The sequence below is a fragment of the Pempheris klunzingeri genome, chromosome 6, assembly GCF_042242105.1.
Source record: "Pempheris klunzingeri isolate RE-2024b chromosome 6, fPemKlu1.hap1, whole genome shotgun sequence".
In the NCBI taxonomy this organism is placed as follows: domain Eukaryota; kingdom Metazoa; phylum Chordata; class Actinopteri; order Acropomatiformes; family Pempheridae; genus Pempheris; species Pempheris klunzingeri.
Genome location: NC_092017.1, coordinates 8,330,094 through 8,354,715, shown reverse-complemented (window position 1 = coordinate 8,354,715; position 24,622 = coordinate 8,330,094). Strand labels below are relative to the sequence as shown.

The 24,622-nt window shown below is 41.1% G+C and overlaps 1 protein-coding gene across 3 annotated transcripts; it reads right to left on the bottom strand.

Moving 5' to 3' along the window:
- Positions 1–1,699: 1,699 nt before the first annotated feature.
- Positions 1,700–24,337, bottom strand: osbpl1a (oxysterol binding protein-like 1A). 3 transcript variants are annotated; one of them, XM_070832421.1, is made up of 29 exons: positions 24,231–24,337; positions 21,875–22,004; positions 21,717–21,802; positions 21,550–21,624; positions 21,283–21,394; positions 21,033–21,118; positions 20,022–20,166; positions 19,380–19,447; positions 19,243–19,287; positions 15,852–15,925; positions 15,613–15,676; positions 15,404–15,505; positions 14,908–15,036; positions 14,686–14,767; positions 14,230–14,336; positions 10,727–10,889; positions 8,966–9,152; positions 8,037–8,112; positions 7,354–7,488; positions 7,122–7,219; positions 6,840–7,022; positions 6,296–6,403; positions 5,992–6,081; positions 5,216–5,342; positions 4,836–4,949; positions 4,631–4,754; positions 4,441–4,531; positions 3,204–3,224; positions 1,700–2,709 (listed from the first exon to the last, which is right to left on the bottom strand). In XM_070832421.1, exons 2-29 carry the CDS (start codon positions 21,996–21,998, stop codon positions 2,607–2,609), a joined length of 2,919 nt encoding a protein of 972 aa, XP_070688522.1. In that variant the 5' UTR covers positions 21,999–22,004; positions 24,231–24,337; the 3' UTR covers positions 1,700–2,606. The 3 variants fall into 3 exon arrangements, with proteins under 3 accessions (XP_070688522.1, XP_070688523.1, XP_070688524.1); XM_070832422.1 differs by lacking the exon at positions 3,204–3,224; XM_070832423.1 differs by lacking the exon at positions 24,231–24,337 and having other exon boundaries at positions 21,550–21,620; positions 21,875–21,968.
- Between the last annotated feature and the right edge of the window lie 285 nt (positions 24,338–24,622).

The following is a 24,622-nucleotide window of genomic DNA, read 5'->3' as shown; positions in this document are numbered from 1 at the left end:
AATATGATATGTGCGAAGTGCAAACTGCAAAATTCAGCTCCAAGAAACAAAGTAATAAATAGATTAAACAGGTAAATAAATAAATAAATGACAAATAGATAAAAGAGGTAAATCTACTGTAATTTCTGCAACACTGAAAGCTCACATTAGTGCACCATTTGTTAAATTTTATATTCATTGTGCATCTCATTTGGAGAAAACTTAACCTGTTCGTAGCAAAGCTAGTAGGTAGTTCTGCTACTGCAGTGCCTGCCTGGGCTGCTCCTCCACCAAATAATACACAAAGCTATGTGAAAATGCATCTAATGTCACTATAAAGGAAGTAATCTGTGTGTGTGTGTTCTTTGATATTCTCAAGAATTGTTTATCCAATCGACTTCACACTTGGTACTGTACTACAAACCAAGGAGGTGCAGTGTTTCGGTGCAATTCAGCGAGATGGTGGCACAATAACAACAAGCGCTGTTTACCATTTGGCCTATAACTTTTGAACTGTCTAAAGTAGACAGACAGTAGAAGTGACATCAACCCTTGAAGAGCTGAGGGAGCAAATCAAACAAATCAAACAATCGTCATTCCAGAGGTGTGTATCACCCACAGTGCACTGCAGTTATACATTTGGTGCATCCTAAATAGATAGTTTGGGCTGTAAGAGTACAAGGGCAGGTGTGTTCCTTTTCACCCCCCCACACCAACTTTCCCTCTGCTCTCCATGTAGCCTCTGTGTGACATATGCTGTTATGCAATACCAAGGGCTGATGGGAAGTGAAAGAGGGGAAGTGGACCTGTTACTGAAATGAAGCCCTGGATTCTGTGGATCCAGACAAATCTATCCATGTAAGGCATACATTTGTGTCTACATCGATTTACTGCTACTTGGAATTTGGTCAAAATCTGATTTTTCACCACTTCTCTAAAACATGTTCAGCAACCGTCACCAAACATGGACATCTGTGAGTCGATGGGACAAACGGTTCTTGGGAGCACTACAAGCAGCCATACTCAGAAAATGTTGCAAGCAGCACTTTTGGGGCTCTGAATGGGGACACAGAAAATCTGTGGAAAGCAAATTTAGAGGTTTGTTTCCAAACTCACTGTACGTGTTAGAAAATGATTTTTGTGTTTAGGAATATTTGGGCGGGGCTGAAATGGCGGCTTAATGAGGCACTGGAGCCTTTAACCTTTAAACCTTTAACCAAAGAAAAAAAATAGGCGTATCTATTGTTTCAGCTCACAAATTGCACATAAGTCCCTATAAGTTTTTAATTATTTCCGTCCTTTACCAGGAATTCTTCTCATTTTTGTTTTGTGATGGATAGCTGTGTGAGAGATTCAATTTCAGCTCCCTTCATTCACATGCAAATGTGCATTCACACCCCCATTCGCACATATACTCTGCATCAGTTTGTCTGTTCCTCTGGGGGTTTTTTTTGTTTCTTTCAGCCACTGAAAACATTTTAACACACATTCTTCCACCTCCTCTGGTTGTCCCTCGATCAGAGAGCACAGCCTCCTTCGACTAAGCTGCTTCTAACTGCACACGAGAGCATCAAACACTTGATGTAATTTACTAAATAAAACTAACACATGAAGGTCTACCTCATATGTGCTCCAACTTTTCAGAGAGCTCTGCCATCTCAGCTGTAACATACTTTGTCTTGCATCCCAAGCACACTTCGAATAAATGGTAAAACATACGTGAATGCACTGAAGTGTTTTATTTCAGCTTTCACTAAAATACTTTCAATGCTGCAATGTATGGAGGCAAAAAACACCTTAAAATTCAGCAGTTATAACCTTAAAGAGTGACCTTTTAGCCACCGGTCAACAATGTTTAGTCTGTCTGACAGGTTGTATAATACACACATTTTAGATTTGCAGCGAAAATGCAACAGACGCAGAAAACATGAAAAACTGTATTCTTCAGGTGTAATATTGACATAGAAAATATACTGTATTCCTCTGTGTATGTGTATTGTCAGCCTCACATTTTAACAAGGCAAAATACATCAGGAGAGAAATGACAACCACATCTACCTCAAATCAACGGACTACTAGTGGTTTTTGAATTCAGAGGAAATGTGAATGACGTGATGAGACTGCTGAAGGTTGAATTTCTGTAAAGTACAAACATACATATTCATGTATTATGTGTGTGCGTGTGTGTATATATATATATATATATATATATATATGTATATATACACATATACACACACACACACACACACACACATTTTATATATATATATTTAGAGTCAAAACACTATTATGAACATTTAAAAGACAACACACAGACACTAAAATCATGAATCCCTGTGCATCAGCACCTCTCCACTGTGCTAAAAGTCCATTATGAACAGAAACAATTGGTCTCTTGGTAAATACAAATGCTACATTACAAATTACCGTCAAACAACTTAACATTTCATGTTTAAACATTAATTATTAACATTTTAATGCACAGTTTTACCATCATTAAGCAGATTAAGGCCACACCGTTTAAGTACACTGTTTGCATATTGCTTGTTACTGTAGATATTCCATTTTTAAAAAATGCTGCTCCGTAGTGAGGACACTGTGTGGTGCAGATTTCTCTGTGTCCATTAGTAAATGTCTGGCAGATGGCTGTATTTCCTGTCCCAGTATCCACCAGAAAAGAGCCAGTCCTGGGAGTTGGTGTGGGGGTTTTGCCCCTGCTGAAACCACCTGAAAGCACATCGGAGACGCATCAGCATTCAGTCTGAGCTCAGATCAAATGAACATGACACCAGCCAGAAAATCATAACTCAAACAGATCAGGGAAAGTAGAGTAAGAAGGTCAGGCATGCACCAGCACAAGGTTATGGGTAAATTACATGGGACTTGGCAGTTGTGGTGATTCGCTGGACTAAAACGAGCTTTGAATTGTTTTATCTTTGCTGAATAAAAAGCCAGGAGGGAAATGTGATTTCATCAAGTGCCAGGAAGAGGAGCTGTCATGCTGGTGGACGGAGAAGCAGACTAATCACAGTGTCTTCAAACTGTGATTCTATCGTCAGTCATTCTCTGTCACATCTGAACAGAAGGCAGGACACAGTTATAGAGATAAGACTTAAATCTACACAGTCAGACGTGCTCGGGAACTCTGAGGCTGCAAGTTGTCATCTGCTGATCACATCACACATTTCAGGCACATCATTCAAACAGCGAGCAGCTCTAACCTTGGGCCCAGGGCAGGACTCCTTAACATCAAAGCGAGGATGTAACAGAGAAATGAGAGATGAAGGTGAAATGGAGATTCAGCTTGAGGATTTCAAAGTATGCAAAAGTTTAGAAAGCGGTGATAAAAAATTGCAGCATTAAAGGCACAAACTGTATATTTAGCCATAATGCAAACTACATATGAAGTTTTACAACAATGCGAGTTGAGTTTAGCAAACCAAACAGAGGATAACCTGAGCTGACAATGTTTACATTAAGTCAAAGAAACATTTCAATATTTTGGGAAATACACTTATTTGTTTTCTTGTCAAGAGTTAGATGAGCTAACACTCTCACATCTGTGCGCTACATATGAAGCTATAGTCAGCTGTTGGTTAGCTTTACCACAGACTGAATATTAGTGGTGGACAAAGCCTCTGTGCTGCTGCTGTCACTTTGTGGACTGCTCCTCTGAAGCCTTAAGTTTGGCATTTTTAAACTCACCATCTTGATTTTTAAATGACATGAGAGTTTTTCTTCCCTGCTTCTGATTGGTTGGTAACAATGTAGTCCCGCCCTTAAGTGTAGCTAGGTTTAGCATCTATTTTCTATATTTATTATACAATTTTATACATTTATTTTACACTTTTATGACTTGAAACTGGAGACTTAAACGTTAGCAAAGTGTTTACTGAGGTAATAAATCAAGTGAGAAGTGGTGTCATTTTCTCAAAGACTCGCCCCCTGCTGGCCATTGGAAATAAATGCAAGTTTGAGTAACTTAAACATTGGCTTCACTTTTCAGATCCAAAAGCCACGTCCACTTCTTTTCCACGGACTATGGGCTTAGCATAAAGACTGGCAACCATGGAAAAACAGCTAGCCTGACTCTGTTCAAAGATCTTTAAAAAATCCACGTATTGCACCTTTAAATCTCGCTAAGTAACTTGTTGCATTTCATTTTGACAACTGGCCTGTAAAGACATCACACTGGCTGCCAGACTGTAGCGTTGTAATCAAAAAGCAAATCAATGTATTTCCCAAAATTTCAAACAATTCTGTCTATTCATCTTGGAAAGTTAAACAGCAAATAATCTGGATTGACAAAGTTCACACTTTATTAATATTAAATATCATTAAATATCATTGCCATTTTAAGCACACTGATGAAGTCAGACTAAAAACTTCCTGTGTGACCTGCGTTAGCTGGCTGCATGAAAGCCACTTTGTCTTGTCCAGTTTCACTCACAACCTCACCTCGACTTCCACTCTTCATCAGATTTGGAGCGGTTCTTGCGAGCAGCCCTCTGTTTTTCCTCCACCCTTTTCTTCTCCTCACTGGCGAGGTCTGTTTGAATAGTAGCATTGTGGAGTTTCAGATTGCAGCGAGAGTATTCTTTTAAAAAATAATAAATTTCAGTCCCAGTGGGCCACCAACAATCATTACCGATGTCGCCGTTCTCCATGGCTCGTATGTCTGGCCTCAGCCTGCAGTCCGTCTGAGGAATGGCTCCCTCCATCTCCTTATGCAGCTCATTTAGTTGCATCGCAAAGGTTGTGAAGCTGTACATCTGCAGTTAAACAAAAGACTAATTTTGTACACTGAAACATTACAGACACATCCTGATTTTGAGGCTGTTAATCAGTCAGACCTGTGTAGAGTTGGCTGGTCTGGGTGCGATTTTCCACAGCAGCTGGCTGCCAGGGATCATCTCCACAGTGTCAGCAGCCTGAGAGGGAACCTCCTCCTGACCCTCACTGCATCCCTGACCACCAACACCAGTGACACACAGACATAATGCTGCACTTAAAAGTCTTAATATCAATCATGCTCTCAGCAAGATGCATTATTATAGCATTTATTGATAGAATAAAAGTGATTATGGATGTTTTCATGGTATTATCATTTTATTTGGCTTGAAAAATAATGATATTTTTCACTGACTTAGTCATTAGGCTGCATTATTCACACGCTGAATCATAATAATAAAGTGACGCGATTCCCTGCTGTTCTGTAGGAACCACTTCATACCGCTTTGCTGCCTTTTTTCTCCTCTGCCCCTTTCTTGTCGCTTTTCTTATGCGCTTCGAAAGCAGCAGGGTCAACAGCATACAAGCACTCTGTCCACTTCCCGTAGAGAGCACACATTTTCTTTTTGCTGTGGGAAACATAAACATGCACCCATGATTTCAGTCCGTTTTAGCGTCACGGCTCAAATGCAGAAACACTTCCTGGTGCGTCAGCTGATATGGATAACAAAAGCTCATGAAGACAAAATGAGCGCTATTATGTGTGGCTTCGCTCTATTGAATTTCAGCCAAAAGAAACATTCCCAGTTAAAAAAGCCAGACTCATAGGCTCCGGCAACATCAGACATCGTGCTGTGTAGAAAAAACAAGATTTTCTCATCTCTCTACCTATTATCAGCCTCTCTGTTTGCTACACGACTTGCTTGTATCTTACTGTGCTGTTAGTATATTTTGTAAATTGGCTCTGTTGTGTTAGAAACAGCCTGTCCTCCATTTTTAACTGAAAACATTTTCCCTTCTATGTGTTTTTGTTGTAACTTCATCTTTTCCATTAGACTTTCATTTTGCACCAAAGCCCGTGTCTTTCAGGACTGGGTTTTGATGGCAATGAATTATTACCTTTGATTGATAATTTGATGGTTTGATTTTGTAATGGGTTCTGTAAATGGGCTCAGGGCGGTGACAGCTAAACTGCTTATCTTTGTTTCTAAAATATGGGAACCTTGAGGAATATGCTAAACTACTTTTCTGAATGCCATGCATGAGTGGAAGCCGTACCTTTTATCCAGAATATATCCTTCAACCTTGTGCAGTTCTTTGCCAAAAAGGCCACATGGTTTGAAATTGAGGCAGCACTTTTCACCAGTTCTGGGTGGAAAAAAAGAGAAAATCAGCATATAATCGCTTTCTGCTGTCTGAGTCATACTGAACTTCCTCTTCGGCCCTCTACATTTTCCTTTTTGTTGGTTCCTCAAAAATGTCCTGAAAATATTCATGTCAACTGAATCAGACTTGTTCTACTTTATGAATATGCAGATGTGTCACTTTACTTGCTGACTATGGTGTTTTTTTGTCCTCTTACCTGTGGTTGATCAGCTCCACATTTCCATACTGCTCGATCCACAGCTGGCCCACAATGATGTTGTGAACACAGCAAGTAGGATTTGTCCATGTGTAGGATTCATTGCACCTGGAGATGAAACACTATTTATCAGGGAAAAGTAGTATTAAATGTTTTGTGGCTCTAGAAAGAGCTGCGTGAAGGTTAATAAATTGCCTCAAATGATGTCATTTGAGTCGGTGTTAGTTGGGTCTGAAGAAGTTTGAAAATGAAACAACTCTGGAGGTGTGGAGGCTCGCTTCTAGAATAACACAATTCTGCAGCCAAACAGTCTGTGGTTGAGTAGTATTGTGGGTAATGTAGGCAGCAGGTTTTGACAAGGAAGAAGCATGTGTGGAGTAAAACAGACCATCCATCATGAGTCTGACTAAGTTATAGGAGTGCAATAATAATTCAGTAGAGTATTTTAATTAGAATGCACAAGTTCAAAATCTTAGTAGGCATGTGTGACAAAACACTAATTCAGACGAGCTTTTGAGTCACAACTCTTGCTAGACGCTCTTACTTGGGCAGCTCCAGTGTGATGATGCCTTTCGGCTCCGCTTCCACACTCTTTCCCCAGAACTTGAGTTTGGGGTAGATGGATCCATGAAACACAAAGTCTTGCTTCAGGCCCTCAGCGTGGAAGGCGCTGACTGGGGGGTGGTGGCTCACCTGCTCCGATATGAGCCTGAAGCCCAGATCCTCTCTGGGACGAGCGGGGGAGACAGCCGGCATCAAAATGGGAACATTGGAGGACGGAGATGTGCCATCAGAGTTGATCGTGAGCTGTATTTGTCTCACTCACCTGACAAGTTCGTAGGTTTCTCCCAGCAGAGGATTGAAGGGTTTACCTGTCCGCTCCCACTGGGAGGCCACAGCGGACACTGCAAACGCAGCCACACACTGCCGACAGCAGATAAACACACACTCCAAATCATGCACACTAAACTCAAAAGCAATCCAGATATAATCCAGTTTAAATGTGTCTGTATTTGAAGCAATTTAAGTGATTTGCAGGGTGTTACAGAATGTACTACCTTCATCCTCTCAATAGAGTCTGAGGAGGTGTTGGCCTGGTGAATGAGGTAAGTGTGCTCCATGTACTCCGTAAGACGCTGCAAGAAGCTGAGCGGCTCGTTGAAAATCACCGGCATTGTAATCTTGGAGAGCTCCTAAAAAAGACACGAGGAGGAAAAGAGGGGCCAGGTTTTATAACAGAGAGAAAATGAAGTCCAATCACATGGCGATCCTTTGAAACTGTGTTACTCATGTTGAAAAGGCCCAAAGGAGAACTGGTCTTCAAACATGCTGTACTAGTGGAACAGTGTCATTTCTGTGTTGCTGCAAGTGCCACATGAATGAATGTAAATGTAGTGTTGCACTCTATCCTTCTCTGGGCCAAAAAGAAACAAAGCCTTAGAAGTGTTATGTTCAAGTACAAGATTAACAAGAATAATAGATTTCTGACATTCCACATAAGATTTACGGTGCCTGAACTCTTTCATGGCTTAATCTGGAAGTACAGAAATGTACAGAGACTGAATCTCACATCAACACAGTAATTAGGATTCATCCTCCAGGGACCATGAATCTCCATCCAGTAGTTCTTGAGATATTTCACCCTGGTCTAAAGTGATGGACTGACTGACCAACATGTTTCAGTGGCATAGCCACGCTGCTGGCATGGTTGATAAAAACAATACATGAACATCATTCTTACCATTCCAATGCAGTTCCTTAGGATACTCCAAATACTGAAGTCATTTCTCGAAAACATTGGTGCAGGTAAGCTGGTCCTAAAATAACACACACAAATTAGCTGGATCATCTCTAAAAGGTTTACACAGTGCATCAATTTTGTGCTGCTGTTCTAAAAATACACTTTTCATTAGAGTAAATGTAGCAGACATATAATAGCTGCCGCGTCATATCTTATTCAAGTGAATATAGTCAACAAAAGGCTGAAATGTATTGTGTGACACTGGAACAAAGCCCAGAGAGACAATCAACACCGGTATCAAAGGTGGTCAGCAGTCCATCAGCAGCACTGACGCCTCGTACGAGTGGTAACACTTACCAGTCAGATCTGACTATCCTCAGTAAGTTTTAAAGGTTATACATGAATCAGGTAAAATCACAAGCACATAAGCCATGTAAAAAACAAACTGAGGTGTTCGTGGCATAATTGAATTTAAAATACATCTACATAGTCTGAACTGCACACCAAAGCTGCCTAAAGGGATTAGCCAACATGGGATCATACTGCAGAGTGATTATTGCATTGCACTGTGACCTTATCAATATTTAACAGCTCCAACACAGAGCTCAGTTCTTTCAATTCAACGCTTTCTTTTTCCTTTACCAGGCTGGACCTGGCTCTAAATTATTCACACTATGAAGTGGAAAAGACCTGAGGGAGTACACGAAAATGAAAAACAGAGACCATTTTGAAAACAGTCAGAGGAGGTTTGGAAATATAACAGCGTGATATTACTTTTTACGATACATTTCAGCAACAATAACGGTCTGATATGAGGAGATGGGCTCTTTGTTCGGTTTGGCCAGCTTTTGATGAGAGGTGGCTAAAAACAGAACGGCGGGGTCAGCGGCCCATTTAGAGAATCGCTGGGGCCATGCGCCACCGCTGACCTGTGTTTTGTGATCCCATTGGATTGAGCCTCGTCTTCGTTGCCATGGTGATCCTCCTGCAACATGCTGGTGGGGCTGCTGCAAGGGCTGCTTAACATGACAGAGCCTTCGTCCTCCTCCTCGTCCTCCTCAAAGGAATGGCTGGCCACCGTCTCAAAGCCGCTCAGGGAGAGCTCTGAGTCCGATTCTGAAGGAGAGATTTCAAAGAGAAAACGCTTTTTAAAGATGCAGTCAAAATAAAAAAGAGGCAAAGTCAGCATATTTATAATTGAACATGGTTCTAGTCACTGTTCATTAAATCTAGCTGTGCTGTGCAAAAGAGGTACATAATAAAATTAAACCAACCAAAATGAAAACACTATTCAGCACCTGTGGATATCTTTAATGGTCTGATAACAAAGCTAGTGTCCACACATGCCTGATAGAGGTAGACAGATAACTGACAGCCAGACGATATTTGTTTAATGAACACCTTCCACTATCGGCGTATTCTGCGTGTCGGACAATAAGTAACACAAAAGTGCAGTTCAGAAATGCCGAAGATTGTATATATATCACTTGAACTGTATACAGTTTTTCTTGTATAGCTACTGTTTATTTATCTCCTTCCTTTTTCTATTTATCTATCTATTTTTTAAATCCTGAAGCGGCATTGAAGGCGAAAGGGCAAAGCAAGAATTTCATTGTGCGGTGAAACTTGTTTTTATCTGTGTATATGACAATAAAACAATTGAACTGAATTGAATGACGTCATTGTATAGTTTGTCCATTAGAGAGCAGTGACAGGTTATTTTCCTTTCCTTAACGGTCCTGCTTAGCACACATCGTGGTCATAATTCTTCCAAGATCCTCCAAAATATAAAAAATGTTAGTTTATGTTATATTTATGTAAAGAAATCAATATCGACCGATATCATCTGCTTTCTTTCGATGTGCATCAAAAATCGCGTAACGCTTGCGCTCTAATATCGATACTGTACAAATGACGAAAACTTCAGGGTCATTGAACAGTTCTTGTCATATTCATGGCACGATTCATATCAATTCAAGTTCAAGTCAGGAAAGTAAACAAAACATTTCTTCTCATTTCTACTTCAAAATATACACTGATTCCATTTATGCATTTGTATATACAGTGTACACTGTAGAAAAACATTACATACACATACCTTTCTTTTTTCCTCCATTTAGAATTATTCATTATTATTATTTCTATTTATTTAATTGATTGTGAACTGCTTATAAATCAGGAGAACAATCTATTAAATATTATTCACAAAAATGTGCCATCATGCTCTGCAACAATGAATGCAGATCTCCCGTGCAGCCTTGACATATCCACTTAACATCTACAGAACTGGTTGGATAAGGAGTCATTACATGTGCATCAAACCAGATAAAAATGTTTTCATCTTAGAAATACACAACTTAAAACAAGCACAAACTCCTGTAAAAGTTTTTTTAGTAACTTTTAAAAAAAAATCCTCATGCACTTTTCCTGAAAAGTCACTACACTATGCAGGTTTTTCACACCAAAGACACTCATTCATGTGAAAAGGCTTCCAAGTTAATTCAACACAACCAGGCAACACTTGCGTTTTATGTCACGCTTGAGGAGCGGCAAACATACCAAAGACATTCACCGGCAGGAAAAAGTATTCCAGTGTCCTAAAGGTGAATGACAGAACGGCGAGGGTGAGCGGGAGCTTGTCACAGAATCTCCTGCATCTCCTGAGCGTGTTTGATCACTTGTCAACTCACCAGACACGGCGTCGTGGAACTCATCCTCGCTGAGGGCACTCCGCGGTGAAGATCCCTTGACGACGGATTGCTCAAGTTCGTGGTGCTCAGTGGCGAGAGTCTGCAGTGCTTCGGAGAGGATCTTATTCTTCTCTACCTCCTGCTCCAATTTCAGGCTGCGCACCTGAGCTCACCAGACACACACACACACACACAAACACACAAACAGACAGAGACTAATCACTCAAAGACACATAAACCAACATGGATTCTATCCTCCACATTTTATAACTGGTGACCAACAAGCGTTTTCACAGCTACCAAAATTTTATTCGGACTCTCATCACAAACACAAGATGAATGTGTGTGACTATCAGACCGCCTGTGATGGCAGTAGGTCTGCAAATCAGCGGCCCGTTGACGGACCGATCCTCCCCTCTGCACCATCCTCTCATTATCAGACCCACGGAGAGAGACAGAGATGGAGCTGAGAGGGACAAGCCATGTTTATCTGTAATGGAGGGCAGCTGCCTGGACGGCGCCGTCTCACATGGCCTGCCAGAGAACATGATTCCCGCCGTGGAGAGGGGATCAAATGACGGATAATGGACTTGCATATAAACTATCAGCCAAACCCTTTTACACAAGAAATTAGTGTTGATAATATGAAGATGTGCTCATTTTTCTGCTGCACCTTTCTGAAAATCCTACTTTGCTGTTTCCACTGATGGTCTGATGAAGTGTAAATACTGCTGAAGACACGCAAGAGGGAAGATTGATGTTAAATTATCATCTACACAAGATGGTAACCAGGACTGGAGTGGACAAGGGGAAGTGGCTGTAAGTGACGTGTAAAGACAGACTTGCTGTCAGTGCGATTAACTGAACTTTACAGAGGAAATTTCTGCTGCTTAACCTTAACCACAGGTGGTGCTGAAGTGCAAACCAGCGCTGCAGGGGCTGGAAGTGTTTCAGCTCCCAGGGGGAATCAGCGCAGATCCCGTTGCTCCATTCAGACTTGCATACTATCACGTGCAGACTGAGATATACAGGACATGTTTGAGTTACTCCCATTGAGACCTATTCATGCAGAGAACTCTGAGATCCTCTGAGCCTTTTATCGCACGCTCTGCCTCTGCACATCACAGTTCGAAAAGGCTGCACAGCTGAGCGATCGGGGCCCGGCCCAGGTGTAAACCCTGAAAGCGCTGGACTGGCTGGCAAACTGAAACATTCAGATGGTTTTTTTTGGCAGCCTCTGTGCGCACCAGCAGCACCATTCTGAGAAATCTAACTATCCTGTTTGCGAGATGAGGCTGCGTGAGTGAGCATGAGCAGGGGGGGGACAAACTGATTTTAATAATCCACACTCTGTCCACGTTAGCATGGTTGCGTTTCTGGTTTCAGATGCAGGAAATGACCATTGTCAGACAGGCTGAATGGCTCGTATAAAAGGACAGAATCTTTATCGTGGAAGCATTATCATGTGAACAGCCTGGATTTGTATAGTAAGCAACTCAGGCATGCATTCATCACTGCATTCAAACACTGCTGTGTATCAAAAGCTGCAGCACTACTACACATCAGTTAGAACAATCAGCAAGGTCATGACAGTGACTAATTCTCAGTCTAATGTCAGATAGTGGATATCTGACAACTGAAACTGTGATAGGTATGCTAAATAAAGACACCCTCACTCTTAGATCTTCAAGACTAAGAGAGGGGATTAAGATTAAGATAAAAATCTGACATGCCCTCTTTGATATACTTTTTTAGACTTTTTATGCCTTATCATCACATTGCTTCATATTCAACCCTTCACACAAACTGTCTGTCAGCATTTCCTTTTCCTTGGTACATTTCTAGATTTGTGGGTCACATTTTCTCACATATGCTAAACTGTCAGCCATATAAACAACCATATACATGCAAAGAACTTGCACATGTGTGGATATGAAAATTTATACCGTGAGACTATGTGACTCTGTGAGCTGTCAGAGCTTTTGTCACAGTGCTTATGTTGTGGCAGCTAACCCCTATAGCTGGGAGTGTTGAACGCAATGTTCAAAATATTACATAGACATGCATTAAATCCAGATAATGCCTATAATAGCTTGTACCACATGCCTCCCCTCAACTTAAGAAGAAAAACAACACATCTCAATAACTATTGGATGGATTCATGGTCCACTGAGGATGAATCCTAATCACCTTTCCTCTAGCACCACCATGAGGTAGATATTTGTGGTTTTGCGTGAAACATACATACAACTGTTGGATTGAAATGAAATTTGGTACACGCGTCCACGTTCACGTTTGAGAACAACTCCTGACTTTTTAGATGGAGCCGTGACATTCCCATCAGCCCCAGCTGTACATCATGCTTAGCGCTAATTAGCAAATGTTCGCATGCCAACAAGCTAAACTAAGACGGCGAACATTGTAAACATTATACCTGCTACACATCAGCGCGTGAGCATTGTCGTTGTGAGCATGTCAGCATTAGCCAAAACTAGACATTAATGTCCTTTTTTTTTTTTTGCTTTTCCAGAAAATGTTCTGTTTCACTATTATGATGTAAAAGTTCAATTATTGCCATTCAGGAGTTTATGCAGATTACCTTCCCTTATTGAGCATTGTATGCCTGCTGCTGTGTGTGATAGCAACTGAACCAGAGTGCTGCTGGACTTGAGACCATGCTTACAATATATATCATAGTAGTAGAGCAATGTCACCACTCAGTAAAGTTCAGAATCCATCTGAATTACTGCGAGCACCCATCGACAAGCCTCAGGGGGAAGGAGCCTCCTGCACTAAAAACCGGAAATGGATGACGTGAATCATCACATAAACACTGTCTTTAGTCAAATTCTGCGTACTGTATGTGACGTTTTACATTATTACAGGAATGATGCACAGAGTTGGCACTTGTTGTTAGTTATAAGTGGTGCCCATCAATTCCTGCAGGGATGTAATCTCTCCACTGAATCCTTCCATTATCATCAAATCCATTGAATCACACACACAAAGAAAACCCATCTGGCAGCTTATAATCACAGCTCCGCACTGAGCTGCTTTCATAAAGAAGTGTGAATTGTGTCAGTGCTTTCTTATGAAACTCTTTTTTTGTACTTAATGTTCTTAATATAATAACTGCATTTTTTTCCAATGGGTCACTTCACTCAAATCACAGAGAAATATATTATCTTACTCGTAGCTCTCATGGTCTCTACAGAAAGCATGAAGACAGTTAAACTGTTTCTCTGCAGAAACAATGTCCTGGATTCATAATCCACAGACATCAAAACAATTTTTTCATGTTGCTGAGATCCCATTCACAGCTGTTTAACTGGGTTGGCAGTAAAACCTTCACACCAATTTGAGTGAACTTACATAACAATCACTTGTGCTCCACTTGTTGTGGAGAGTAACGGTTTAATAGATATAATGGATAAAAACCCTGACTAATAGCTGCCAACACACATTCAAAGACACATATCTGGCCCAGGGAAGCGGACACTTACCCCTTCCTGTCTGGAGAAGAGGCTGAGACAGACACTGAGACTGGAGCTGGTCTCGCTGGACAACTCACAGATTTCTTGCATTTTCTGCAGTATGGCACACGGAAACCCTGAGGGGACAAAAACATCAGTGAGGGACAACAGGCACGAAGGAAGCTGCTTAAAAACAGTACAAACTAACATGAAGATCAAGTTATTTAGTGTTCTTTTCACAATCTCACAGAGAGTTGTTGTTACTTAAGCTCAGACTAGTTGAGACTATTAATTACGAGGAATTCAGACATTATTCCTTCATTACTGTGCATTTGACTCTGCTAGGTGATGCCTGTAATATTAATCACAGATCTTTTCATTTCCACTCTTTCATTGTTCATGTCTGTGACGTTTCTCCTTTGCCATGCATATCACGATATAGAGTAGGAAAAAAAACTAAATTGACATCAAAATAAAAGGTTTTACTTTCTGCCTGCCCATCATTTTTCAGCATGGACAGGAAAGCCGCCACCTCCTTCTCTAGTTTCCTATGGCTGCCCTCTGCCGCCTGGTTTCAGATGAGAGAGATGACAGGAGATGAACAAAAACAGTGCAGGGTGGGAGGACAGGGTGACTTTGTAGCTCAGAGAAAACACTACATATCATTATGCTGACATGCTAATCATGGATTTTGTTGTTTACAGCCACCTGTAGCGAGTCTGTTAGCTCCCCGAGTGACATCACTTCCTCCTCCTCCTCCTCCTCCTCGCTGCCCTGCTCCTGGGAGCAGTAGTGTGTGCTGTAAGCTGAGTGCTCTTCCAGTGCGTCCAGCCACGCCTGGAAGACAACCGCAGATCCTTCTTTGGTTCCTCATGAAAACTGAACATGATACTGATCACTCATGTAACAGAGCATGACCTTGGATTAAACTATTATGAAGTTTCACAGCTCTTTAGCTTCTGTCACAGAGCAGCGAGGCGGCTTGGTAAAGACCTGAAGCCTGATTGGTTCTCCTGTGTTCATGCTGAGTGCTGATTGATGCCTCGCAGGCGGTGCCTCCAAAACCCAAATTAGAGAATGGCTTTGGAGATTATTTAGCTTTTTTTTAGGGCAGTTATTGCATTAGAAATAAATTTGTCATAGAAGGTCAGGAGAGCACTCGATCTTTTAGAGGAGTGTCTGAGGAGAAAATACTTTGACGTACCTTTCTCATTGCTTCTGGGTCATTTTTAGGTGACACTTTGAAGTGATGCACGCTGTCGTCGAAGCACTTCAGGGTAAATAAACAGCTATCTTTGGCTCGGATCTGGAAATGAGAGCATGAGAAAGAATCCCCCATGCAAGCATTATACTCAGAGGAATTTAACAAAATAAGTCAAAAAAATGGAGTGAAATTCTTAAATGTAGGCTTACCAAACAGTGAGCATGTGTGAGGGACTTACAGCCTTGCCTTCTGACATTGGCAGCTGCATCTGATCTTTGTGTGAGAGAGAAGGAGGAGACACATTTTGAATGGAGGATCTATTTTTTAAACTAATTTATCTGTCACCTCCACCCAGCAGCTTTCTAATCAAACATGAGCAGTGCTTCCATTTATCTGTTGCTGAGAGATCTTTTCACACGTCTGAGCCAAGGAGAGAGATGACACCTACTGTTTTGAGTACCACGATAAAACCCCATCTTGAAGGACGACCCAGTAGGAGCGCCACCCGAAAAATCTGGAGCTCTGCGGGAAGACACCCAAGAGGTTTGATTTGTCATTGATTTCTCATATTGTTCAGCCTTTCCTGATATTTTCGTGGTGGCTGAGAGAGAGAGCTCAGCACCGTGAGAAAGTACAGCAAATCAGAAGAGCATTCATGAATTTGACTCATGCTGCATGTGGAAACACATTTCAAATGCTAAAAACACACACACAACAACATACACAAACGTGAGTGAGCTATGTCTGGGTTTTCTAACCGATTAGCTCAGCAGGTAGTGAAAATGTAAGTCAATTTTTAGTGTCTCCCAAAGCAGCAGGCATGTAATTCAGAATCTGCCATAATTGCCAGTTTCTGACTTTTAAATAGTACTCATATCAACATGCAGGCAGTAATTACAACTGGGACTATATTCAGCTGTTGGTGTGCTTGTGTGTATTTCTAACATTAGGAGTTTGTGTGTGGGAAAACTCAAAATAAACCACAGTGACTGTGTTTATTGTAACGGGGGATGTCTCCCTGTAAAACGGGAGAAGGCAGAGAGGAAAAGTGCTTGTAGCAGGATTAGTTCATTGTTGTTTTTTTAATCCTTAACCCTAGAACACTAACGGCAGGTGATTTTCACCCACACGATTGTGGTCACATGATTTTCATCGTGTGTCATTATTTTTTTTAACGATTCCCTAATTTTTCACTAATTTTAGAGCCTTTTTATAGGGTCATTTTATGAGACGTTGTATAGGGGAAAATAAAAGAAGAGTTTGATGAGAAGTATTTTTTTATCAGGTAAAATATACCCGACTTTAGTGATGGTGTTACTAACTGTTAGGTTAGTGCTCTAGGGTTAAAGCTGCTATAATCATTTATAATCATTTCACATTAGGATCATATGGCTACTGACATGTATGCGATAAACCCACAGAGAATTATCACCCGACTCTGTCGGCTCATTTTCAGAGCATTTTGGCATTTTAGCACATTGTTTTGGTTTTCTGGCTGCAACTTTGCTGTTTTCTCATTGAAGCATCTCTAACAACAGCCTATATTGTAGTACACTTGGTAACTAGCTGGTGAACGTAGCTGGTGAACATTTAGCTGCTAAAGAGCCACATACTTCCCTCAGGGGTTGGTGCAGACCAAAACAGAGCTCAAAAGAGAGTCAGTGTTAACCAATGTTAAAGATTCACCACAGTCACAGCTCCCACCTCAAATCAAACAAATATCTATGGTCATATTACCAATAGATCATCCATGGTTAAAGCTTTTGATCAGCCTCAGCTACAGCTACTTTATAGAAACACTTAAGAGCTTGGCTTGACAGCAGACATCATTGAAGTTCACATTCAGCATTTGACTCAAAAAAAAAAAAGATCAAGATGAGCTAATGAGCATCTATCTTCTTCCAACTGTAAAATTATTGTGCAGTCAACCTTCATGTCTGTCCTTGACAAAAGAGATATTCTGTGTTGTCATGCTGCCACATCAACTCTTCAGCAGTGTGTGCACCCTGTTTATCAAGGTGCCTTACATTGTATCACAAATGACAAAGTCTGTACTCCTCATTGTTCTCTGCACCAAAAGGTTAGATGGACTTCCTTATAGGCAAGAGGAAAGAACCACCTCATGTTATTCATTTATAAAGCACCACTGTTGAAGCCACCTCACATCTCTTCTCTCATTTAAATCTAATAACTACAGCACAGATCCACTATATGCTTAATCTTACATACCCTTCTTGTTCTTGTTTATTGTGCAGTTGTCTAATTCTAATAATCTATTTTACTGATTGTGGTATTTCTGTGAATGTTGCTTGATCTCTTGTAAAAGAGTATTTAATCTCAGTGAGGCTGTCTGATTAAAGAGAAATTAAATAAATAAAATCAAGTGGACACAAACACGACTCCAAAGGAATGCTAATGTGTCCACTGGATGTGTAAAAAAACCCACGTTATCCACTAAAAGGTGCTAACATGTCAATGCTGTGAATACAAATTATTTTCCTGTTCCCTCTAGTAGCCACTCATACTCCCAAGAGGCCACTTATCATTTCACTTTGACAATGACACTAACTGCTGTCATCACACAGAATGGTTTATGGACTGTTCTCGCATGGTGCCTTGTTCGGCCTCTCAAAGCTTTAACACTACATTCACAAACTGATGGGAGGTTGTCAACCCTGCCCTGCACTGATGAACCCCATCATCACACCCAATTTGGGGTTCAGTTCACTTCAACATTAGAACTGGAGGCAAGCAAATGTAGCTGTGGTTCACTACTTCTCCACTGCAGACGTTTTGACACATCGCAGCAGGAAAAGCTCAGGTGTGATTAACATGAATGACGGCTACTTTCATTAAGTCTTCATTAAGGTTATTAGTAATGCCTGTGCTACTCCCACGCGAGTCACGCGTGCCGTGTGGAGAGGCTCTACTATCACACTACATGCAGCATGTTTGTACATATTATTCTTCACTTTTCTTTTTGCACAAAAACCCCTCCATCACTCTGTTAATGAACCTGCAGTAGCTCCCACTGTGGATGTGACGCCCTCATTTTGCTGCCTGTCAACCATATTGCAGGTCATTGACTTGTCATTGTCCTTATGTTTATTGACGCAGTAAACTAATCATTGTCCAAATCCATTTCACTTGTGTAGTGATTCACTCCCCATTGAACCTGGCTGAAGACATTTTCAGCTTTTCAATACATTCTTTTGGTTTCAATCACGAGAACAAGATCAAGATTGTTATTTTTCAAAATAAAAGCAAGCAAAAAAAAAAACATTTGAGCCTATGAGAGTCAGTGTCAGAGTTGTGTCCTTCATTCTTTGCACAAAAACAAAACAATTGAGACGGCATGCACATGCACGCTGCACAATGTGGTAACGCTAATCTTCATGAAAATCACACTGGCGCTGACTCTACAGACGCTGTAGCAACAAAATGACAAAGAGGTGCAAAGACTGGGTTGATGTGCTGCTAAACTGCTTGTATTTTGTAGAGTAGCAGTGACAGACTTTGTGGCCCATTGCCTTATGCAATACAGTATGTGCATTTTTTTCAAATTGTTACTGGTTACTAAATGCTAAAGTTTTGTGAATTTAATTCTAAGACTAAATACCCAACTGAACCCCTTTTTAATGGTATTCTTTTGCTGGCCATAACCTGGAGATAAGACACACTATTAAACATATTGCAGTGTGCTCGTGTTTTCTTGACTTTTCTGTATATGCAGTAGGGTCTATAAATGCACCGTACACACTTTCTCCATGTGCTTGTGTTTCCTCTCTGTAATGTGCATTGTCTCTCAGCCACCACAGATTATAATTCCTGGACTTTACCTTCCAGAGGAGTCCCTCGAACTTCTTGACATTGCGGGTCATACCCTGCAAGGGACACAGATGAGAAAAATGAAGAGAGTAAAGCAAATAACAATTCAAAGTAACTGTAAGAAGCCGACTATTAGCGGAGCACTCACTCGATGAACGCTGCCTTCAAGGACCTGCTTCATTGCTGAATCACTCGCCAACTCAAACACAGTCTGGCCTGTGAGTTGTGGACAAACGAGACAAGTGGGTGTTCAGTACAACAGATCACACATGCAAAGGGACAAAAACACTGCCTGACTGAACAACTGATATAAATATCAAGAATTCTGCATTGATAATCACGTTCAACTCACAAAAATAACCACTATATATTAAAAATAATACAATCAAAAACAAAAATAATCACTGTGAGGATTATAGCTAAACATTATAGCTCTTGCTGTCTCTTCCCCAACATCCAAAGTAATCTTTTTGGGGAGAAGCCGCAGCCTTGAAGAAATGTGTGAGAATAAAGCTGGTGTAATTCTATATTATTTGAGTGATTTTCTTTTTATCATTGATTGACAGTTTTCTTACCGTCAACAAATCCCATGAAAAGACTAAAACCAACAATGTGTAAGTCCACCTCTCATGACTTTCCAGCTCTACGCTGTTTGTGGCTCTCATCTTCACACCCACTGTCGCCAACAGCGTCACCGTCATTTGATGTGTTTAGGTTCGGTTTGTTTTTGGTCTTTTCCTCTAAAGCCAGGAGTCATTTTTGATTACCAGCTCTGCCTGATGGGCCTCACCTTTCTTGTTTTTGATGATGGTGCTGGCTCCACTTTTGAGCAGCTTCAGCGCACACTGCCTCTGGCCTCGATAGGCTGCGGAGTGTAGCGGCGTGTTACCCAACAGATCTGTGCAGTTGATGTCTGGAGGCTTTTTCCTGCTGAGCTGCAGCAAACACACAGGACAAAAACGGATGGTTTGTCTCGTCCCAGATGTCCTGCAGGTCTTAATTATTCTGCTAAGAACTGAAGCACAACTCATTGATTGATTTTTTATTCTGTGTTCAAGAGCTGGAATAATGCCTGCAAGTTAACAATGGATTTTCAAAACTTGACTACCAGTGGTCATTTTGTGTGTTTGGGGACTCCTTTGGTCTTTTCCTGGTGAGGTTTTCATGGATGACTGTGTTGTTGTCTCTGAGATTTAAAGGGCGTTATCGCCTGTTTACTTGTCTGGGCTTGTAAGCATGAGAAGACGATTAAGCGCTTAACTGTCAGTTCGTGTACAAAAAAAGACTTGCCGATGGTTCGGTGAGGCAGACATCAACATGCAAACAAGCTCAACATTATGTTTACCATTTTTCACCATCTTAGCTTAGTGTGTTAGGATGCTACTATTTGCTAATGATTACTAAGCACAATGTACAGCTGAGGCTGATGGGATATTTTTTGGACGTACATTTTAAAAAGATGGAAAACTGAAGGCATCACCAAAGTTATCAAAATTAAATCCAGAGGGGACAGTTTTCCCTTAAAACCACAAATGCCAACCTTGTGGTGTCACTGAAAGAAAAGTCAGGGGATCACAGGGGCCAATCCTCTTGGAACCATGAATGCAGTCAAGTACATGTACATTACTGTAGTCGCTGTTAGCATGGTTAATCAATCTGATCTACCTCACAAACACACTCCTTTTTTCCCCTCCATGGTAACTGAGGACACTCAACACTATTATGAGTGAAGATGTATGATGGATCAGACTTTCTGCCTCAGATCTTTGGCTGTAGAAGATCAGGCATCAGCATCACTAACCAGCTGAGTCAGAGTTGAAAAGTCTCCTTCTCGCGCAGCTTCCAAAAGTTCCTCCTCCAGTTTCCTCTCCTCTGTCCTCTCGGCCGCTGGTATCAAGGAAAGGATGGGATTGACAAGAAAAGATGTAGGAAGATTTTAGAATCTATTGCTCATATAAACAACTTGTATGAATGATTTTTTTAAAACCATTAAACATGGAGATTGAATATATTTCAATGATATCTCTTAAATGACAACGTGTATCTCTCACCTTCTAACATACTTCTGATCTCTGCATTTTGAGTGACATCTTTGGGAATCTGTGCTGTCCCATTGATGACAGTAGCACATGCATCATAGTGCAGCAGCAGCATGACAACCTCCTGATCAATATGTGATGATTGATTGATTGATTGATTGATTGATTGACTGAATGGATGAATAAATGCATGCACAGAATCATACTATCCACAAAGAGACAACAACAGTAGAGAGAAACTTAAAATCTGAATGGAAAATTGCTGATGCATTAAAGTACCTTTCTTCCTGTGAAGGCAGCTTTGTGCAGCGGTGTATCTCCGATATTATTGGGCAAATTAACATCTGCCCCTGCCTGCAGGGTGCAACAACACACACATATTAACCACGCAGTTTTTCTAAATCTGAAGTAAAGATACTTAAAGGCGTTTAAAAAAGAAAACCCACCTTCAGTAATTCCTCCACGACATCTTTGTGTCCAAAGTAACAGGCCAAGTGAAGAGGCGTCCATCCCAGGTTAGACTTTTTCTTACCTGAGACAACAACACACACTGTGTTACACCACTCACTACCATTGATATTATTCCCACGTGTAACTCATGTACCTTTGCAGTTGATGTTGATCTGCGTCTCTTCCCTTATTGTGGACATGAGGAGCCGCTGAATCCCGGGCAGATCTCCGTTCCGGGCGTATTGCAGGAACTGCCCCTCTGGATCCAGCTCCTCCATCGTCCCCTGCAGAAAAGAAAAAAAAACGCAGGAAAGACACAGCGACGAAAGGATGCTCATCACTTCAGTGACTCAACTGTAAATAAAAAGATGCTTTCAGAAGGACAGATGCAAAGATTCTCTGGAAAGAATCCAGCAGCTGTAGGAGGTTTATGCTTTCTACTTATCAGTTTGAGCTAAATGGCAAAAAAAACTATTAAGCCTGTAGGATTATCAGCTGCAGCATATTTGCTTTTCTTCTAGAGGCAATATTTGAGTACTTTGTAAGAAATCTGTACATGCGAGACACTTTCAAAAGGACAAAATAAATAAAAATAAAACACACACGGTTATATATATGTGTGTGTGTGTGTGTGTGTGTGTGTGTGAGTTCCACTGTAACCAATTTTAGAATGCTAACATTTATTGATCAGCACTAAACAAAAAGTGAGTCATCTCTTGCTTAATAAGTCTCACTATTGTTACATGTGAGGGAAAAGTCACAAGTGAGCCTTTTGTCAGACAGGGAGGAGGAGGACAGACCAGTCAGATGGGAGAGGAAGGACATCTGAGTTATTACAAAAGGTAGCAGTCACCAGGCCCGCCTGACAGGAAGGAAACAAGTCCTCTCTTTACACAGCTCACATGACGTCCTATATTTGCAGTCAAAGCTCTGGTATGCAGAGACAACAAAGGCAAAGCTCGCTTCGAGCAAATGTTATGGCGTGTCACATGGCTACGAGGAAGGATTGATAAACCTCGGAGGTGACAAATCAGACATCTGCAAAGTGTTGAGCGGACTGACACTGAAACAGGTTTACCTGGGATTTAAAAGCATGTGACACTAACGGTTACTCATCCCGTCTTTCCACTGCAAATCACTGGAAACACCCTCAATAAAGTGAATTGCTGTCACTGTTTGTCACAGCATAATCAGGATACACGCAAGGTGTCCTTTTATTTTCAATATCTTCAATCTTGCTTCAATTTGTATTTTTGTTCACCTAGTATGATGTTTAATATGATCTCTCCTTGTTTGATCTGACAGATGTATGTTTCTCCTAGTACTGTACATATTATAGTCACAACTCTGTAATAACTAACTTGAAAGGGTCCTTCACAAATGTGTGTTAGTGTGATTATGTCACTCAAAATACATGTTGGCTGATATTGTTCAGTGTAGCAGAGTAATCAATTATTCTATGACCAAAGAATAAACAGATTGGAGTTGATGGTGCCCTTTGAAAACTGATAATAAGAAGATGATGTGCAAATATATGAACCGTATTATCATTATTATAATTCCCTTATTATTATGTCCTTTTCCTTTACTGTTTTGAAGTACTTGTGATTTATTTGAGTATTTCCATTTCATGCTGCTGTACTTTCTACTCTACAGTCAGACAGAAATATTATAAAATACAACACGCTGTTAAAGCTGTGCACAGCGGTCCTGTGTGTGACTCCTTACAACAGCACAGGCTCTAGTTGGGTTCCTTCGTCATATTTCAGATGTCTATGAGTCTTTCCAGCGGTCCCACCAAAGAGAGAGAGCTCCCCTTTAAACTTCTCACATGGTTGTCTTCGATTAGCTGTTTGAGCCACAATTGTATCACACTATTCATCATTTCTTTATATCAAAAGCAAAGTGCTACTGAAAAATATAACTTTGACCCAAAATTTGAACATTCCTTCATCAGTAATCATCTCATGAGCCTTCAGGTTGATCCGGTGGCCTTTTGGAGGGGACGTGACCCCTCGGTTGTACTGAATTACATACAGTGACTGTAGGCCTGTATAGAGTGGTTAATAGGAACTCACCGTAACAAGCTACAACAGCATAATGCTATTTAACACCAGTCTACTAATGTATTATATAATAATATATCAGTCAGAGGGGATATTTTACTGCAGAATGAGTACTTCTGCTCTTATAATAATAGCTCCATACTTTTACAATAATGTAGTGGAACTTCTACTTATCCAATTAAAGAATCTGTCTGTTTCTTCCACCTCTGCTGTCCTGTAATTTTCCTTTTTACCTTTCCAGATCCTTCAGAGAGAAAATAAGAATAACTGTCTTCATAACAGTCGGGGAACATGAATTACAGCTGAAATCATTGCTGCTCTGGCTCAGATCTTCCCAGCTGTAGGTTGACTATGTTGTGCAAAGCGATGCCAGCTGTGTGTCCACAGCAGCTGTGTGACCAGGTGACATGAACCAGGCTGGTTATTAGCACAACACACACTTACTGCTTCCTCTAGTCTGGTCCCGTCAAGTCAAATCCAGACGGAGCTGCTGTCGCTCGGGCCCTCTGAGAGGCTGCATGTGATGTTTTAAGCCCCCGGAGCTGCTTCCTGCTGCCCTACAGCAGCGCCTCCACAGCCGACCTTCTGCACATCGGCCCGCCGCTCACACACGGACCGCCGTCTGCAGCTACACCCGGGGGGGGACGACAGGTTAAGCTGTCCCAGTCTGTGTCTCACTCTCACACACTCACACACACATTCACACACATACACACACACACACACACACTCACTCACACACCTCTGTTTTCTGTTTACACTCACATCAGCTGATCGGTGCAGAACGGAAATGGTGTACGCCTTTCAAAATAAAAGCCCCCCCCAGCAGATACTCC

Bases quoted from the DNA above. Each gene is read 5' to 3' on its own strand.
- osbpl1a (XM_070832421.1), bottom strand. From the start codon at position 21,998: ATGGAGGAGCTGGATCCAGAGGGGCAGTTCCTGCAATACGCCCGGAAC. The intron at 19,448-20,021 runs GTGAGGCCCATC...CACAACTCACAG, and splicing joins CATCATCAAAAACAAGAAAG to GCCAGACTGTGTTTGAGTTG. The intron at 19,288-19,379 runs GTGAGTGCTCCG...TGTCCCTTGCAG, and splicing joins TTGAAGGCAGCGTTCATCGA to GGTATGACCCGCAATGTCAA.